The 19893-nt window shown below is 53.5% G+C and overlaps 1 protein-coding gene across 3 annotated transcripts in view; it reads left to right on the forward strand.

Moving 5' to 3' along the window:
• TRPV4 (transient receptor potential cation channel subfamily V member 4) overlaps positions 1-13177 on the forward strand; it is a 33664-nt gene extending 20487 nt beyond the window's left edge. For all 3 annotated transcript variants that reach the window (XM_032847402.1, XM_032847403.1, XM_032847404.1), the window contains 13 exons: positions 264-416; positions 1109-1249; positions 1794-2092; positions 3444-3623; positions 4861-5019; positions 5274-5366; positions 5814-5887; positions 6613-6778; positions 7033-7099; positions 9163-9479; positions 10466-10593; positions 11857-11978; positions 12451-13177. In XM_032847402.1, the coding sequence (XP_032703293.1) occupies positions 264-416; positions 1109-1249; positions 1794-2092; positions 3444-3623; positions 4861-5019; positions 5274-5366; positions 5814-5887; positions 6613-6778; positions 7033-7099; positions 9163-9479; positions 10466-10593; positions 11857-11978; positions 12451-12608 (2057 nt within the window). In that variant the 3' untranslated portion in view covers positions 12609-13177. The remainder of the gene's footprint in view (positions 1-263; positions 417-1108; positions 1250-1793; positions 2093-3443; positions 3624-4860; positions 5020-5273; positions 5367-5813; positions 5888-6612; positions 6779-7032; positions 7100-9162; positions 9480-10465; positions 10594-11856; positions 11979-12450) is intronic.
• Positions 13178-19893: the final 6716 nt, after the last annotated feature.

Genomic DNA, 19893 nt, shown 5'->3' on the forward strand with positions numbered 1-19893 from the left:
CCATTTATTGTATTTTTAAAATTCCCTCCAAATTGTGGTTCCGTATATCCCAATCTCAACAGGCTGTGGCTTCCCACATTTGCAGAACTGCCCCTCCAGGTTTATTGGACCCCTCTCAGCACCATGGGGGCAGTAGGGAATGGGCTCAGAGGGGAGGTGTGACATGGGCCCAGTGCCCTGTCCCCTGCTGCCCAGTAGTTCCCTGGACTGAATGTCCCTCATCGCATATGTGTGTCCCCCATCCTGTATGTGTGTCCCCCCAGAGCCGTCCACGGGGAAGACCTGCCTGCCCAAGGCCCTGCTGAATCTGAGCAACGGCCGCAATGACACCATCCCTGTGCTCCTGGACATCGCTGAGCGGACGGGCAACATGCGAGAGTTCATCAACTCGCCGTTCCGGGACATCTACTACCGAGGTGGGGCCCTGCACTGGGGCAGGGGTGATGCAGGGTGGTGAAGGGGAGTACTGTCCTTGCTCCTCTGACCCACGCCACCCCAAGAGCTTTCGTCTACGCCCGGGGTGCCATCACATGTCCAGAAACTGATCACTGAATGACTCCCGCTTCTGTCGGTTCTAATAGTCCGTGAACTTGGCTTTGGGACCTGAGGTGCCATGGCTCTGGGTGATTTAAGTCTCCACGATAGTAGTCCTATGGGCCAGCAGCACTAAGGGGCAAGGGGATTACCAGTCCCTGCTCCCCGGGGTCAAAGTTTTGAGATTCCATGAATCAGACTTGACTTTTCCGATTCCCAGATGTGGATATTCAAAGCCTGTGAATTTTATAAATTCAGTCCAAAGTTCTGTGGGACCACAATGCCTTGGTCTCCTGGGGTAAAGCCCCCTGTGAGTCTTGACCAGTCCCCACACTTGGGATCCGACACGTGGGCTCTCCTCTGAGTCTACGTTCCGCTTGCCCAACACATGTTAGGCCTTCACACGACAGAGATCCCACATCCAGGCAGCGTCTAGAGGTCCGTTGCTGCCCTTGGGAGGAGCCGGCTGAGGCCTGGGGCTGCAGCTCACACTCCGCAGCCCCCCACCCCCGTCCTCAAGCCTGGTCTGGTCTTTGCCCCCAGCTGGTGACAGCCCTTCACCCCTCCCCACCAGGTCAGACCGCCCTGCACATTGCCATCGAGCGGCGCTGCAAACACTATGTGGAGCTCCTGGTGGCCCAAGGCGCCGACGTCCATGCCCAGGCCCGGGGCCGCTTCTTCCAGCCCAAGGACGAGGGAGGCTACTTCTACTTTGGTGAGGAGGGGGCAGTGAGGGCTGGGGGACATGGGGTGTCCACAGCCCTGGCCCCTCCCCAGACAACCAGAACCCTCCTCGCATGTTGTGTTGGTCCCCAGGGTCTTACTATGAGGAGTAGAGCATCACTGGCTCCTGAAGCCTCAGCTTCCCCATCTGTACTGTGGGGACCATGAGCGCCCCCGGGGCTGTGATGGGTGGTCAGCTCCTGCACACAGCACCGCATCGTGCTCGTCCTTTAGTCCCATCAAAGCTGGGACCAGGATCCCGACTACAGAGCCCACACCCCCCATCACCACCACATCACCCCTGCTTAAGGCACACGCTATTAGAAGTTCAGGGCCAAAGTCCCTCCGCATCACAGAGCCACACCCCATCTCCAGCATGTCACCCACGGAAATGTGCACCTGCCTAATGCCTTGCTACTGACTGTCAGGACCGTGTCCAGTGTCCCCGGCTCTGTTCCCTGAGGATCCATGGGCAGAGCTCCCCCACCCTGGGCCCCCCCTTCACTGACCTTCCTCACCTCCCCCCCGGCCTGTAGGTGAGCTGCCCCTGTCGCTGGCAGCCTGCACCAACCAGCCCCACATCGTCAACTACCTGACGGAGAACCCGCACAAGAAGGCTGACATGCGGCGGCAGGACTCCCGCGGCAACACTGTGCTGCACGCGCTGGTTGCCATCGCGGACAACACCCGTGAGAACACCAAATTCGTCACCAAGATGTATGACTTGTTGCTGCTCAAGTGTGCCCGCCTCTTCCCTGACAGCAACCTGGAGGCCGTGCTCAACAACGATGGGCTCTCACCCCTCATGATGGCAGCCAAGACGGGCAAGATTGGGGTGAGTGCAGGGGGTGGGAGGCACAGCCAGCCAGCACCACCCACTCTTGTCCCTCTACACACACACACACACATGCTGGAGGAACAATAGCTAGTATTCGTTATTATTAATGTGCACCCACCTCCTATCATGCCAAGCCCTTGTCCTCACACAAGAACCTGCTGTGGCTCCCTATTGTCCAGCCACACTACTCAGCTTCATCCCAGAGCCTCTGTCCTCAACCCATGCCACTGGATGATCAGGCCCCACTCCCGCCAGCCAGGACAAGCCACTAATAGAAATCGAAGTCCCAGGCCTCAACCCCTGGATATTCCTCTATAATCCACTATCGGGGTCCTAGCTTAGCCCCTAACCTGTTGAGCAGCCCCGCGCAGGTTCTCTCCATCTCTGGCCTCACAGCACAGGGCACTGATGACATCGGAGGCTGGTTCTGGGGTGTGCGATGTGGCTGGTGCAGAGTAGGGTGATTAGCTATATCCTTGACCTTAAACCACCATGTACCAGTGGCACTCCCCACCACTGTGACAACCCCAGAAGACTCCAGACGGTGCCAGCTTGTCCCCTGGGAGGCACCGTTGCCCTGATTGAGAACCAAGCCCGCAGTGCTCTGGAGTCAGGAGCACTTGGGTCCAAAGCCTGGCTCAGCCACTTCCCAGTGTGTGACCACAGGCATCTCCCCTCCCCTCTCTGTGCTTCAGTGTCCTCGGCTGTAAAATGGGGACGAAAATAGCACCCACGACGACTAGAGAGGGTGATCCACGGAAGGTCTTTAATGAAGACCCTGGGATGGGTGCTTAGTAAGTGGCAGGAATTATTCTTGTTCTATTAAAAACATGGTGAAGACTATAAAAACTGTAGTTCATACAATTTTTATGAACTGCATAAATTTTGGCTTTTTGCACCATTAACCTGTGTGGTTCTGGGCAATGCCCACCCCCCCCTCTGTTCCTCAGTATCCCCTGCATGTAAGCTACAGATAGTGGCATCATTTAATATGTCAATAAGATGGATTCACTGTTGTTTTAATTACATAAACAAGACATTCGTCCCGATTCTGATTTTTAAGGCTGGCCCGGTTCAGTCTGGTGTCAGCTGAATGTTTGTGTGGCCTCAGGGAGCACCCTTCTTTTCCCTGAGCCTCTGTTTGGTCATCTGGGAACCAAGACCATAAGAGTAAGGACAAGAGGCATGCCCCATAAATATTTCCTCCCCTCTGCATCTTGCTCTCTGGGGAGGCGCCACAAGATGGGCTGTGATGGGTCCCTGGGTCCCTGGGATGTGAGGGGCTGAGTATGGGTGTCCTTCCCCGGGGCCTCCTGACCCACCCTTCCTTCCCGCCCACCCCATCTAGGTCTTTCAGCATATTATCCGCCGAGAGGTAACAGACGAGGATACGAGACACCTGTCTCGTAAGTTCAAGGACTGGGCATATGGGCCGGTGTATTCCTCACTGTATGACCTCTCCTCCCTGGACACGTGTGGGGAAGAGGCCTCTGTGCTGGAAATCCTGGTGTATAACAGCAAGATTGAGGTGAGCTCAGGGGCAGGGGACGGAGCCTTGGGAAGGGTGGGGTGGCTGAGAAAAGGGAAAGGACCCTGGCACCGGGAGTGGTCTGTAACTTATTTGCTGTGTGACTCAGGACAAGTGACCCAGCTTCTCTGAGTCCCAGTTTCCTCTATCTTTATCTATCTATAAGGATAGTTCGTGTCCCTTAGGGTTGCTGGGAGGACCAACTGAGTTCCTTTGAGAAGAGTCTGGCACCAAATAAACATTATATGTCAGCCATTATCATCAGTAGTCGTTAGACGAAGGTTTCAAAGCTCCTTTTTTTCACTTAGCAGTATTTCATGAACATCGTTCTGCACCATTAAATATTCTTCTGCAATATCATTGCTGCGAGTAAATGTACCACATTCTAATTAACCATTCCTCTATTCTTGGTCATTTGGGTTTGTTTCTGCCTTTAACTACCAGGAATAACACTGCAGTGGCATCTCTGTGGCTGCATTGTTGCACAGATCCGTGGTGATGAGGGAACTCACGTCATTAATGGGACAGGACGCTATACAAATGAGACAGAAACTGCTAGGGACGGGGTGTAGGTCTCCCTTCCCTCCCCAGCTCCATGAGCTTGGACAGTTGCCTTCCCCTGCTGGAGCTCACTTCCCCCATCTTTGAACTTAGGGATGAATTTGATTGAGGTTAGGGGTGGTGGGAAGTTTAGCATCTTGGTGCAAGCTTTGATGGATTGGTACTGTCTGTCTGGGAACCTGTATGGAGAACTATTGTGCAGGGCTCAATTATTGATGCCTTCCCCCCACCCACCCTACAGAGAAGAGTCACCCTTGAGTTAAGTGTCTATTATCCTGGGGCTAAATTTCCCCATCCTGTTTCCTGACTCAGACCTTCTGAGGTTGCAGCCCAAAGATTCATATATTTTGACAAGCCTATCTAAGTGATTTTGCCACCAGGAGCTGGGGACCTACCATGCTCAGGTTGGAGTTTGGGGACTATGAGAATAGCTTTCCAGCTGTTCTCTGAGAATAGCTCTGAGTGCAGAATAGCCTGGAAAGGTCAGCTCTGGCAGAACTGGGCAGAGCTCAGTGGGGTTGATTTGGAATCCCCACCCAGTTCCCCGTGAATCCTTGAGTGTCACAGAAGAGTGGCTTAGAGAGGAGAGTGCTCTCGGGGCCAAGGGTGGGGACGGGTGTGTTAGAGTTGGCCTGCCTGGACCCCACGTGGCCCCCGCTCGCCCTGTCTCCCACAGAACCGCCACGAGATGCTGGCCGTGGAACCCATCAACGAGCTGCTGCGGGACAAGTGGCGTAAGTTTGGCGCCATGTCCTTCTACATCAACGTGGTCTCCTATCTCTGCGCCATGGTGATCTTTACCCTCACTGCCTACTACCAGCCACTGGAAGGCACTGTGAGTAGCCGGGAGCCCAGCAGGAGCTGGGGCGCAGCTGGGGCACAGCTGGGTCCTCCTTTGCGGGTCCCTGTGGGAGGGACTGGAGAGAGCCCGAGATGGAAGTGCCCCCTCCCCCTACACCTGGGGGGGAAGAGAGTGAGGGAAGAGGATCCACAGGATCCAGGGGTTTGGGGGGCCTTGGGGGAACATCTGGATCTGGGGCCAAATGTCGGAGGAGCTGGGTGAGGACTTGTGTGCCGTCTGCCCCCCAGCCCCCCTACCCGTACCGCACCACTTTGGACTACCTGAGGCTGGCTGGCGAGATCGTCACACTCTTCACCGGGGTGCTGTTCTTCTTCACCAACGTGAGTGCACGGCCCCTCGCGGCGCCTGCCCTGCCCATCCTCCTTCCTCCTTTCATTTCCCCCTTCCATGCCCTTCTTCTGTCTTCTCCTCTAGGCCTATACCCTCCTTCTCTGCTTTTTCCTCTTTACCCAACAGAAAAAAGCCCATCAGCTCGGGGCGTCTAGGTGGCTCAGTCAGTTAAGTGTCTGCCTTCGGCTCATGTCATGTTCTTGGGATCCTGGGATCGAGCCTGCATCGGGCTCCCTGCTCAGCAGAGTCTGCCTCTCCCTCTGCCCCTCCCCCACCCCTCACATTCTTTCTCAAATAAATAAAATCTTACCAAAAAAAAAAAAAAAAGAGCCCATTATCTTGTCTCTGTACCACATTCTGCCTCCCTCTCTCTCCTCCCCTCCCCTCTGCATTCCTGCCAGCTCCACCCCTCTCACCTGCCTCCTCCCCTCTTCCAGATCAAAGACTTGTTCATGAAGAAATGCCCAGGAGTGAATTCTCTCTTCATTGATGGCTCCTTCCAGTTACTCTAGTGAGTCGAGGTCCCTGGGCTGTCAGATTCTGGGTGAGGAAGGTGGGATTGGGGTTGGGACTTCATCCAGATTTGGGGAGAGGGCGGGGGAGAGGTGACTCTATTAGGAGTGTATTCACCCAGCCCAGGCAGTTTAGCCCAAAGTCAGGACAAGACCAATGTCAAGCAATAGACTCTTCTGATTAAAGAAAGATACTGGTTGCTACAGAGCTATCACCACATACACCTTAGATAGAAGTAATGTAACCTCTTAGGCTGGTGATTGATTGCTAATGTCTGCTAGGAGTACAATGTGAAGAATCCTGAGGCACCTTTGTGTTTGGTGGGAAAGAGTACTGCACTTGATTAATGATGTCTGCCTGGGGCATGGGATGAGTTGCTGCCTGGGTACTACATCTTTCCCCTTTTTCTTAGGGAGCAATGAAATTCACTTATTCACAAAATCTCCACTCAACACCACTTTTTCTAGCAATTTCAAAGGGCATTACTTTGGGATCCTGTAGGGCCTGAGGCCCATTGCACACATATTACTTGCCAGCTAATTGAACATTCTGGTTAATAGAATCCTGAGGAACCCAGTGAATCTACTTTGTTTCTCTTCTGGGGGGTCCAGAAGGCATCGGGATGGCCTGGCTCCCTGGAGGGCTTGGGGGCGTGTCTCCCCCTCCAGTGCCTCATTGTCCCCTCTCCCCTCTGGGCCCTCTCATGGTCTCTGCTGCCTGTAGCTTCATCTACTCCGTGCTAGTGATTGTCTCTGCGGCCCTCTACCTGGCGGGAATTGAAGCCTACCTGGCTGTCATGGTCTTTGCCTTGGTCTTGGGCTGGATGAATGCCCTCTACTTTACCCGTGGGCTGAAGCTGACGGGAACTTATAGCATCATGATCCAGAAGGTAGGGGCCGTGGAACCTGATGGACTGTGTGTCCCTGGTGGGAGCCATGCACATGAAGTGTGCCGTTTATGTGTGTAGATAGTGCCCTTGGCCCTGAGGACATGGGGTTCTGTGGGGGCTGCAGGGAGGGTCTGGACATCGGTGGAGGAGGGAAGGGACAACGGTGGAGGTGGGAACACTTGGGATGGAGAAGTCAGGAAAATGAGAAACCACGTGTCTCATGTTTGTCTCCATATTCCCACTGGGGTCTTTAGATCCTCTTCAAAGACCTTTTCCGCTTCCTGCTGGTCTACTTGCTCTTCATGATTGGCTATGCTTCAGGTGAGCTCTGGGGAGCCGGGTGATATGCTGGGGGTGTCGCCAGGACCAGAAGGGCAGCCTGGTGCGTGGAGGACAATAACTAGCGCATGCGAGTTTCTCTCTGTGTGCCAGGCGCTGGGCTGAGTCCTCTTACGTCCCTGCCTCGTTAATCCCCCTGATGGGTCTGTGAGGTCAGTGCTTTTATTGTCCCCTTTACAGGTGAGAAAACTGAGGCTTAGAAAGGTTAAAAAACTTGCCCAAGTTCCAAAGCTAGAAAATGGTAGAGATGGCATAGTAGTGATTATTGCGAAAGGAGTCACCTGAACTTAGGGGCTTAAGACAGCCACTGTTTACTATTGCTCACGAATCTTTGGGTTAGCTGGGCAGTGGTGCTGACCTGGGCCAGGTTTGGCCCATCTCCACAAGCTCCTGTGTCCGTGGCCAGCTGTGGTTTAGCTGCCGGCTGGCCAGTCTAGCAAGAATGACCTTGGTGGGGGTGACCTCACTCTCTTCCCTGTGGCCACCTATCCTCCAGCTGGCTCAGGAGCATTCACATGCTGGTCTGAGGGTTCTGAGAATGTATGTGAAAGTGTTCAAGGTCACTGCCTGGCATCCCTTCTGCTTTACTCTGCTGGATAATGCCAGTGACAGGCCAGCCTTGATGGAAGGGTGAGGAAATAGATTCTACCTCTTGATGGAAAGACCTGCAAAGTCACATTGAAGGGGCATGGGTAGAAGGAAGGGTGAATTTGAATATGCAATCTACCAGTACAGATCAATTCTGGCTGTCTCCAGTATGCCTTCTCCGTGATGTCGTGATGCCAGGATGCCAGGGGACCTCAGTGGCACAAGCCGTGGGGGAAGTGTCAGGGATGGGGACACTGACTGAGCCATTGGGCTGAGGAGATAGCGAGAGGCTACAGCTGCCCCTTCCCAGGGTTAGGACTGGGAAGAACTAGACAGAGTGTCAGGGGATCTGTAAGGTCAAGGGTCTAGCCCTATGGTGGTCCTAATTATGAAAACCAAGGCAGGAGCTTATGGGTTAAATTAGCAAATGAGTGGTCAACTTGGTTGCAGGGCTTCTCCCAAGAGGGGACACTAGATCCCTCCTCTGAGGCTGACCTATCACAAACATGACACATGGGCCTTTTGTGTCCATGGCAGACATTGCTAATGGATCACAGAGTGATTTATTTTTTCTTTCTGATAGGTCCAGATAAGGTCTTAGAATCCTTCTCAACACATGCATCAGCAGCCGCTACACAACTTAACAGTGATAGCATATGGGTTGAAATGTGTTCACCGTAATCCCAGGATGAAGGTCCTAGGGGCTTGTATGCCCCATTGACCGAGGAGCTCAGCCTCCTTGTGCTCCCCGCCTGGGATGGTGTGGGGACCCTTGTTGCTGCTGAACTGTGTTGAGAAGAATCCTGAAGCTTCATCTGGGCTCAGCGGGAAGGGATGTGCGCCAGGATTGGTTTGAGATGTCTGGAGTGGGGGCAACGACCTTAGCAGTCACAGCCTCTAGAACAGTAGGGCCTGGCACCAGCTTTCAGCTTGCCCTTCTCCTCTGTGAGCTGGTGTGGACTGGGAAACAGGAGCATGGCAGGAGATGTGCCCCCAGGAATGCTGGCCTTCTAGACTCCTAAGACCTCTACCAGCAACAGGCTAGATTAGGGTTACCCACCCTTAGCCCTGTTGCCCCTTGGGGCCAGATGATGCTCCATAGGGGCCCTCCTGTGCATGGTGGGATGTCTAGCACCATCCCCTGGGGCCTCTCCCTGCCAGGTACCAGTAGCACTGGTTGTGCTCTCTCTGGTTGTGACAGCCAAACATTGCCAGACGTCCCCAAGGGGAAATGTGGACCCTGGCTGAGAACTTGTAGACTAGATCCCGGGACCCTCTTCCTTGTTAGCAAGAGTCTGTGGAATGAGTCAAGGCTTTGGACCCTTATGCTGGGGGACCCTGGGCCAGTGCGCTCCCCTCACCAAGCCTCAGCTGTCCCTTCTGTCGAAGGGGCACGCTGCTGTCCACCCATCAGCGTGTGTCTTCTCTCAGCGAATGTCATTCCGCCCCTCCCACAGCCCTGGTATCCCTTCTGAACCCATGTGCCAACATGAAGGTGTGCAGCGAGGACCACACCAACTGCACGGTGCCTACATACCCCTCATGCCGCGACAGTGAGACGTTCAGCACCTTCCTGCTGGACCTCTTCAAGCTCACCATCGGCATGGGCGACCTGGAGATGCTGAGCAGCACCAAATACCCAGTGGTCTTCATCATCCTGCTGGTCACTTACATCATCCTTACCTTCGTGCTGCTGCTCAACATGCTGATCGCCCTCATGGGTGAGACGGTGGGCCAGGTCTCCAAGGAGAGCAAGCACATCTGGAAGCTGCAGGTGACGCCTCAGGAGCCCCGCCCCCTTCCTGAACAGGGGAGGCCCGATCCATGGCAGGCCCCTCCTCTTTCTGCTCAGGGCCAGCTCCGTTGTCTCCTTCTGCCTCGACTTCCCTGTCTGTAAAATGGACACGTGGATGTGGGGCTTGTTGGCACAGGGGAGCTGCTGCCTTTGCTTTCCCCAAGTGCTCTATGCAATTCTAGAAAGCAATGGCCTCTGGAGGTCACATCCTTCTCCGGCCACGTACGGCTCACAAATGGGAGGTTCACAATAAACAGCACTAGCACGAGACCCAGGAATGCTGCAGCCCCTTTATGGTGCATTTCAAGGAAATGATTCAGTGAGAAGGGAAAAAAAAAAAAGCTCCAAGGTCATCCTCCCTGTTCTGGGTCTTGGGGAACGTCCGGCTGCTCTTAATCTTTATGCATACCGCTAGCTTTCTTTCCTAGGCCTCAGTTTCTCCACAGGGTATAATTCATAGAGTCAAAGTGGCAACCTGTGGGCTTGACCTTTATGTTTTTTGCATTTATGTTTTTGTTTTCTGCATTGCCAGATTTTTAAAAAAAATTAATGCAAAATTTTAAAATGAAGAGATTTCTCATAAAAATCCAGACTTCTGGCCTTTCTGGAAAGCTGGAAGCCTGGCAGGGCAGACCCACATTCCCTTCCGGCAGTGCCTGCGGGGACAAGAGGCAGCTGCCTGCGTCTACACAGGGCTTGCACTCCCTGGTTTGCCCCAGTCCCCACCCCTCCCTGGTGATTCCCAGCACCGAGTGGTGACGTCTTGCATGTGTCTTGGGACTTGGGCTGCAGCCTTCCAGCCTCTGATGCTGCTTTGCCCATTTGTGCTTCTGACAGGCCCTGTGGGCATCTGAATGTATGACCTTGCTTCTGGGGCAGTAGGGATGAGCGTAATTTCTGCCCCAAGGGCACTAGGCACTGGTGGGGGGAGGCTCACCAATGGCCTGCCCCTCTCCCCCGTGCAGTGGGCCACCACCATCCTGGACATCGAACGCTCATTCCCTGTGTTCCTGAGGAAGGCCTTCCGCTCTGGCGAGATGGTGACTGTGGGCAAGAGCTCGGATGGCACCCCAGACCGCAGGTGGTGCTTCAGGTGAGCTGGGGCGGGCAGGAGAGCGGGGTTGAACCATCCTGCATTGATTAAGCCTCTTTACCTTTTCTACCCATTGCAACTTCCTGAGCCACTGAGGCCTGATGGGCCCAACTGGAGTTCAGTTCTACTGGGTGATCTCGGGCAAGAAGGTTTTCTTCCCAGCCTGGGTTTTTTCCACGGATGACGACACCACCCCCTGGGGTTAGCTGCATGGCATCAATAGACTTGGGCTGTTACCCAGATGCATACGGAGTACCCCCTTCTTAGGGGAACCTCTGGGTGAATCTTTTCTTTCAACATGACTCATTCTTTGTAAAACGATTGCTGGCATAGAGTACGACCGTCTCGTCTTGAGTCAGGAAGAGCCAGTGTCCTGGTCTGTGAAGCAGGGACAGTAGTGGCGCCCGCCTCCTAGGACAGCCAGACAGTCCTGTTCAGTTGGAACCCGAAGTTCGAATCCTGACCCTCTGATCGGTCAGCTTCGTGACCTTGTATGAACAGTGTAACAAGCCCGAGTTTCCTCATCTGTCTAAAGGGGAACAGTGAGCGGATCTTCCTCGCTGGATACTAACCTGTAGAAATGGCTCCAAATAGGGCAGTTGAATGAAAATGACAAAAAATAATTTTCCAAGAGGGAAATTAGATTGAGCCTGTTGGAACCCAAGGGGCTGCCTGCTGCCTTTGCCAGGGCGTCCCATAAAGAGGAGGGAGAGAATGTCGAGAAGCAGGGTGTCCATTGCAGATGAACGGATAAGCAAAATGCGGGGCATCCTTAGGAAATATGATTCAGTAGTAAAATGGAGTATAGTCCTGATGCACGCTCCAGAATGATGGACCTCGAAGACGTGATGCTATGTGAAAAACAGCCACACACATAAGGCCACGCAGTGTAGGATTCCATTTATACGAAATGTCCAGAATCGGCAAATCTATAGAGGCAGAAAGCAGAGCACAGCTTATGGGGAGGTGGGGTAGTGGGACTTACAGCTTAATGGGTCCAGAATTTCTGCTTGGAGTGATAGGAAATATTAGAAATAGTGGGGATGGTGACCCAACATAGGGGGAATCTATGTAATCCCCTGAATTGTATACTTAAAAATGGTGAAAATGGCAAATTATATGTCACGTGTATTTTACCAGAATTTTTAGGGAAAGTAAGAGGATGGGTTGGGGAGCTGGAGAAGGGAGGCTGCCTGGGGGCAGGGAAGGGCTTCAGTCAGTGTAGGGGAGCCCCTGACCTTTCTGCCTGCTGTGGCCCGCCAGGGTGGATGAGGTGAACTGGTCTCACTGGAACCAGAACTTGGGCATCATTAACGAGGACCCAGGAAAGAGTGAGAACTACCAGTACTACGGCTTCTCGCACACTGTGGGCCGCCTCCGGAGGGGTGAGTGCAGGGGGCTGGGGGGTTGGGTGGGGGAGATCCAGAGGAGCAGAGGGGGAGCCTGGGTCGTCCTCATACCCGATTTGCTTTGAGCAGTCCTGTCCTCTTTCGCAGACTCCCTGTTCACATCTGTAGAATGGGAGAGCCCAAGGGGCCGGCCGCTGAGTTGTTGCCTTTGCCACTCATGAACGTCTGGGGCACCTCCCTTCCCCTGCGCTGGGTACATGAGACGCAGGGATGCAGGCCCTCAGCCATTCTGACCCAGGCTTGAATTCTGGCTCTTCCACTTGCCCCTGTGTGCTCCTGGGTTTAGAGGCTTGACCTCACGGAGCCCCGGTTTTGGCCTCTGTAAAACGGGGATGATAATCCTCCCCCTTTAGATCACTGTAGAGTGCCCGGGACACAGAAAGTGCTCAGCGCCTATGTGTGCCTTCTCCCCCCGCCCTCATTCCTCCCTCTGCCGTGCTCATGACAGATCGCTGGTCCTCAGTGGTGCCGCGCGTGGTGGAGCTGAACAAGAACTCAAACCCAGACGAGGTGGTGGTGCCTCTGGACAACATGGGGAACCCCAGCTGCGACGGCCCCCAGCAGAGCTACCCCCCCAAGTGGAGGACTGATGACGCGCCCCTCTAGGGGCTGTGGGCGGGTTAGGGTCTCTGGCCTGCAGCCCAAGCCTGTCCCTCCACCTGCCTCTTTCTATTCCACCTGCATTTCAGCGATGCCTCTGCAGGGCATCCCCCACATGCTCCTTTGACCTCCAGAGGTGAGGGCTGGGCAGAGATGAAGGGGAGGCCCCAGGACCCTCTGGTCCCCAGCTCCTGCCCCCCCAGCTCTGCCTCCCCCACCCCCCGCCCCAGGGCATGTGGCTCCTGACTGCTGGTCTCACTCCCATGGAGTCACATAAGCCAAGGCCAGGGCCTCTCTGCCCATGGGGGCTCGGTCCCCTGACTCTCCATTATTTATTTGCTCTGCTCTCAGGAAAGTGGTGTGACCCTCGCCCCCAAAGGGAACCTGACCGAAGCCTCAGGACCCCATTCCAGGTCACTGCCGGCCAACCCCCAGCCCCAGCCTGGGGCCTGGGTGGCACAAAGCACCCTGTGGCTTTGTGATGGGGCTGGGGCCCTTGCAGTGGGGCCCTGCCTTCAGTGTGTTCTGTAAAAGGGCTGGGGTTTGTCAGTGCCCAATAAATGTTCATTCACTGATGCTGAGGCTGGTAGGGATGCTGATGAGAGGAGTGGTAATGGCACGGGGATGAGAGCAGCGAGACGGGGGAGCTTGGAAATGCTGGTGGGGGGCAGGGATGAGAATGAGGAGTGGTGGTAGTGACCAAGGTGGTGTTTAGGGTGATGGCCAGAGGCTGGACTCAGCAGCGTTTGGTGGTGTGAGCCTAGGAGACACGGGCGAGATTGGAAGGGAGGGAGAAGATGGAGTCGAAGGGAATGGGGAAAGAGTAAGGTTGGCTGGGTGAGGGAGTAATGCTGAGGGGCAGAGAAATGTTACTGGCAGGGAGAGAACACAGGTGCAGGGAGAGTCATGTTGGCAGGAAATAGTAATGTTGGTAGGAGAGAGTAATGTTTGTGGGAAAGAGTAATACTGGGGGAGGAGAGTAATGTTGGTGCACCAGTAATATTGGTGAGGAGAGAGTAATGAAGAAGAAGAGTAATGTTAGTGGGGAAGAGTAATGTTGGCATGGGAGAGTAGTGTTGGAGAGAAGAGGAATGTTAGTGGGAAAGAATAGTGGGGGGACGGGCATAGTGGTGGGGGGAGAGTAATGTTGATGGGTGAGAGTAATCCTGGTGCAGATTAATGTTGGTAGGGGGAGAGTAATGCTGGTGGGTGGAGTAATGGTGGGAGGAGAGTAACATTGGTGGGAAGGGTACTGGTGGGGAGAGTAGTTTTGATGTAAAGAGTAATATTGGTGGGCAGAGTAATGTTGGTGCGAGGAGACAGATGTTGGTGGGAAAGGGTAATTGTTGGGGGAGAGTAATACTGGTATGGAAGAGCAATGTTGGGAAGAGCAATGTGGATGGGAAAGAGTAGTATTGGTGAGCATGAGTAATGTTGGGGAGAGTAATATTGATGGAAAGCGTATTCTTGGGGGAGAGTGGTGTTGGGGGAAGAGTAATGCAGGTGGGAAGAGTAATGGTGAGGAAAAGTAAAGTTGGTAGGAAGAAAGTAATGCTGGTGTGGCTTCATGTCAGTGGGAAGAGTAATATTGGTGAGCATGAGTAATGTTGGGGAGAGTAATATTGATGGAAAGGGTATTACTAGGGGGGAAGGGTATTATTCGGGGGAGAGAGTATTATTATTCCCCTGCAGGTGGGAAGAATAATGTTGATGGCAGGAAAGTAATGCTGGTGCAGATTAATATTGATGGGGAGAGTAAAGCTCGTGGGTGGATTCAGGGTGGGAAGAGAGGAATATTGGTGAAAAGAGTAATATTGGTGGGGAAGGATAATGTTGGTGGGAGGAGAGTAATGCACATGGGCAGAGTAATATTGGCTGGAAGGGTAACGTTGGTGTGAGGACAGTAATGGTGGTGGTTCTCCTTGTGTCTCTTTTTAGGAGGGAGGAAACCTGTCCCAGAACGACCTCCCCTCTTGTGTTATTGGCCAGAATAGTGTCACGTGTCTCCTGCTTCAGCCAATCAGCAGGCAGGAAGCCACAAAGTCCTAAAGCCCACAGGCACATGGAGAAGGTAGTTTCTCCTGCCAGGAATCCTTACTGACTGGGCCCCCTAGCAGTGGCTGCAGGCCTTTTTCCAGATGCCCACCCTCCGCCCCAACGGCTCTCCAATACCTGCTAATCTCTCAGGACAGCCGAGAGGCCGAGCTGGAGCCGGGGATGGCATGGGCTTCCCCCAGACCACAGGGACTGAGGAATGGGGGCACTTCCCGAGGAAAGTTGCAACATAGGTACCTGTGCCAGACCGGGTCGGTGCCCCCCCTTCCCCGCTCCTCCCTCTGCCCGTGCATTTGCAAGAGAGCCTTATAGTGTTCTCCCACTGTGCACAAAGCAGAATTTTGCATCCCTGGCTTGACTAAGAGATTTGTTTTAATCAGCGGACATGCGTGGGCTAGGCTCCCCCAAAGGAGGCTGCACGATCCGTGGAGCGCAGCAAGCCCGGGTGACCACAGAGGAACCCCAAAGATGCATGAGAAGGAGTTGTTCTCCCATGCCAATGAGTTTTTGTGGTAGTTACTTTTTTTTTTTTTTAAGGGCAGGCATCACTTTTGCAGCAACAACTAATGATTGCAGAATGTCCACTGCCCCCCATGTTTCGGATGAGGAAGCCAGGGCTCAGAGAGGTGAAGACTTTTGCCCAGGGCACCTGGCTGGGAAGTTGAACGCCCACATTCTGCCCTCAGAGCCCATCCTGGAGAGAATGCACTCTGACCCCCGACAGGAGACAGGTGACAAGGCCAGGTCCCTCCTTTACTCTGAAGCCCCTGGCTGTCGCCTGCCACTTTTGCTCAGCCCCCGAGACTGTCAGCTCCTGTTTAGAACCCTCTCGCTCTTTGAACATACCCCTAACTTTATTCCAACCCGGATTTCTTATTATGTGCGTGTATGTGTATTTAATAATGATAAAGCACTTATATGTCATATTTGACAGGAGGGCTTTTTTCATCTCAACTTTAAAGCACTACTGGGAAATAATTAGTGCTACTAGAGTCAAAAACAATGGGACCCCATCAGAAAAGACAGTCTCGGAAACTCTCAGATCTTAATTGAACAATTACCGCTTATGCCTATGAATACTTCATTATTACATGCCCTGTTATTATTAGCTGTTATTATTGTTTTAGATGAATGCTGGGGATTTTTTAAAAATCAAAAGCCATTTTCAACCACACTGTTCATCTCCCCGGAACGCACACTCCTGACATTTCCGAATATAATAACGTTGTAGCCGGCAGTCTCCACACCTCGCCCAGAAGACGTGTGTTCTGATCATTTCAGTTGTTTGGACGGAGCCGTTAAAGACTCTGGGCCTCTGTTCATACTGTTATTAATTGTTGACTCCCTGGCAAAAGCGTTGGTGTGAGAATCAAGCACCCCTTACCTTTTCATTTTTAGGAGCACAAAGCCATCAGGACAATGGGGAGATCTTCGTTCACCCCAGGCTCATGAGATGAAGCAAAAGAAGGGATGGTGGTGGAGGCAGAGGACAGGATGGAAAGGGCACTGGCTGCAGAGACCCAAGCCCAGAGAAGGCAGGCGAGCTGGGCATCTTCTCTTCTTGGAGGGAACCATGGGGGGAGGAAGCAGGCGATCGTGTGCTGGTAGGCACTGTACTCAGTGTTTGGTGTTCACATCTCAGGAGCCATGTGTGGGAACGGGAGGACGGGTGTTGGATGTCCCTCCAGAAACCATGTCCCCCTTCCTTCTTCGCAGCACCTGTTTTGTTCAGAGTTCTCCACTCTGCTCCACAGTCAGGAGCTTCCCTAGGCCAACCACTGTGACTCTATTTCCCTTACTAGGGATTGGTTGGGGAATTACCACGTGAACCTATGATTTCTGACCTATGAGACAAAAGGGGAAGTCTGCCGAAGGAGGGGGGATCCTGGGAAAATAAGAGAAATCTAGGAAGACGCTGTCTTTGCTGGGCACTGTCGGGTTTATGATGTGATGCCTGGAACTGCAGCAACCATTTTGTGACCATGAAATTGTTGGGTAGAATAGAAGATGGAAAGAGATCTTTGATGATACCATTGAGCTGCTGAATTAACCAACCCTGGGGCCATCCTACCTCCCTACCTTAGGGCTTCTTATGATTGTTGGAGATAATTTTTCTTTCTCATTTAAACCAGCAAGTCAGGGTTTCCTGATACCTTACCCAATTCCTGCGGGTACAAGAATATGTTTTGATTCCTATTTTACAGATGAGGAAAGTGAGCCCCAATGAAGTAAACACACTTGCCTAAGATCACACAGCCTAGATGTGGTGGAGTCAGGATTTGCCCCCTCTGTCTTAGAGGAGAACCCTTCTAGGGATTTGTAGGATTGTCTTTACATGGTGTTTTGGCCTTTCTAAAGCATGTGGTCATCCATTTCTCCACTGTAACAGCCTGTAATGGGTTCCAACAGGTGAGGACAGGGGAGGCTGGATGGAGCTGGGAATGGAACCCAGGTACCCAGATTCCAGCAGACAGCCTTCTCAGCATCTCGAGGTGCTCTGTGACATCAGAGAGTCTCGCTTGTTCTTACCCTCTCCCCCCGCCCTCCTTTTGGGATGCAGCCACCAAATCCCACAGATCAGCCTTTGGCCTGTGCAGGGTGGGACGGCTGATCCTCGAGTTTGGCCACCAGGGGCCGCTGTAGTCATACCCAGGGGCCTGCTCAGCAGGGGCCGGAGGGAACCTAGAACCAGCCAACTTGGTCAGGAAGAGCCCCTCACTGAGCTCTCCATTAGTAGCACCCTGAGGCTCTGAGTTCAGGAATTCCCTTACCTCCCAACAAGGAGAGAAGGCAGCCCAGATCTGCCCCTGGACAGTCTAGAACCTAGTTGCTGTGTGCCTTCAGGCAAGTTGCCTTCCCTCTCTGAACCTCATTTTCAAAATCGGGGTACACCCCCACTTGTCAAAGGAGGGATTCCTTCTCTTTCCTTGCAGATCTCTTCTCTCCTTTGGGCCTAGCACAACACAGTGAACAAAGACCAATTAGGATGTGGTGGCCCCAGAACTGAGGCCCAATGACTCCAGGTCAGGGTTGGAGTCCAGTCATTGCTCCACCAACTGGGGAAACTGAGGGCCACACATCACCAGAGAGAAGGAGCTTACTCAGTTTCCCTAACTGCAACACAAGAGGTAGGACTCTATATTTCCTGAAGTATTGTTCCTTGGGATGTTAATGGATAGAAACAAAAACTTAGGTGATCAAAAATATTAGGGAAATGCTGGGTTAAAGCTAAAAGGGTACCTTGCCTGAAGGACTTTTCAGAGCCTTTAATATGCTAATATGATTTGTGCAGCTCTAAGGTGGGGGAAGGGGGATGCATCTGTTTCTTTAATTCTTTTAACCTAGAAACCCATTTTCCAAGGTGAAAGCAGCTGGACCAGGTGATGACAGAAGTAACACACCTAACTTTTGGGGCATCTTCTCCCAAGGAGGCTCTGTCCCCTAGGAACCTGACCACCTGTTTCCAATATTCAACCCCTGGTGGTTGTAATGTGCTTGCTCTTTGTGGTGGAAAAAGAGGCAGCTCAAAGAGGGGTGGTCACTTGCCAAAGACCGGGTGCTCATGAGGGAACCAGGTCTGTCTGATCCTCAGCCCCTAGGCCCCACTGCCCTGGGACTGCCTCGGGACTCATTTGCCCTGTCATCCTTATCACACGTCACCTGTGGACATCCCAGGTCTTCAGAGGCCACCACCTCCTCTGATAGATTTGGAATTGAGTCTCAGGCCACACAAGTCCGCCCAGGGTCACATACGGTGTCAAGGAGGGCCACTTTTCCTGTCCCCTCCCCTCCCACTACCACTCTCTTAGGGAGCTGGCCCATGGTGGTGATTTAAATATAAATCCATGCGGCATCTGGGTGGCTCATTTGGTTAAGCATCTGCCTTCAGCTTGGGTCATGATCCCCCGGTCCTGGGATAGAGCCCCATGTTGGTCTCCCTACTCAGCGGGGAGTCTGCTTTTCCCTCTGACCCTCCCCCAACCCTCCCAACCCCTCCCAGACGCGCTCTCAAATGATAAAATCTTTAAAAAAAAAAAAAAAGAAAGAAAGAAAGAAAGAAAAAAAAGAAATCCTCTGACAATAGGTCCCCCTGGCTGGGCCACAACTTCCAGGCCCGAGCAGGGGCAGGTGGGGTCCCCGAGGGCCCTTGAAGGCCGCCTGGATTGCGCAGTGGGTGGGGCAGTGGGAAGCGTGCACGTGAAACCCACGTTGGCGGGCGGAGTCCCGCCCCTCTGGAAGCCCCAGTGTAGGTTCCAAGCTGAAGTCTCTGGCTGTTGCCACGCAAGGTCAGGGGTTGACCTTGTCTGCTTCCCCTGTCCAGGAGTGGGGAGGTGCACGGAAGGCCCGCCTATAGGAGTCGGGAAAGCACAGAGCTACCCTGGAAAGGTGAGTGTTCCTTGTGGCGGCTCCGCTCATGTACTTGCTCAAGCTTTCAAGCCCCTCTGGGGCTGCTCTGATGTCAGTGTGAGATGGGGTGATGCTCTCCTAGCAGTTGTTAATGACAACAGGCGTCACATAGTGGCGGTTATGTGCCAGCCATATGTGGCGACCACCTCGGACACTAAGGGGCGTGAGCGCAAGACCGCTAAAGGGAGAGAAGGAGCCCAGTGTCGCCCCAGAAGACCTAGAGGAAGGCTTGCAGCTCTGCCTGAGGTGGGGGGCAGACAGATGGCAGATTCCCCCACTCTGAGCCTTCACCCAGCACGAAGTCCTGCCCCCTGGGAGTGCAGGACCCAAGGCTGGACCCACGCACTGGAGCGAATTGGCCATATTTGGGGCGTGGTGGTAGTTCTATGTTCTCTGCAAAGTGCAGCCCACTCCCAGGGCAGGCTTGGAGTCAGATAGGCCCAGGTTCTATCCCAGCTGCTTCTCCATTCTCCACCCTCAGCTGACCTTGGGCAAAGTGATTGGCCTTCCAGGGGCCTCACTCGCCCCACCCCTGCCATGGAGACGTGCACCTGTGTCATGTTGCATGATCTATAGGGGACTAGATACCATTTAGCACCAGGTCTGGGGACCCATCTGCTGGCAGTGACTGTGGGCATTGTAGCATTGGTGGTGATGTCATCATCACCCGCCCTGCCCCTCCAATGTGGCAGGTAGTCCAAGGTGATTATGTGAATGGAGTGCAGGGGTGCTGCACGCTGGAGGGCCTATTGAGATAAGCCAGCCCTGCTCCCAGGAAGGAGCCCGGCCAAAGCACCTGGGAGCCGGTGGTGCTAGGACAGGGCTAGAA

This window comes from Lontra canadensis, unplaced genomic scaffold (assembly GCF_010015895.1).
Source record: "Lontra canadensis isolate GAN:19392208 unplaced genomic scaffold, GSC_riverotter_1.0 scaffold187, whole genome shotgun sequence".
Lineage (NCBI taxonomy): Eukaryota > Metazoa > Chordata > Mammalia > Carnivora > Mustelidae > Lontra > Lontra canadensis.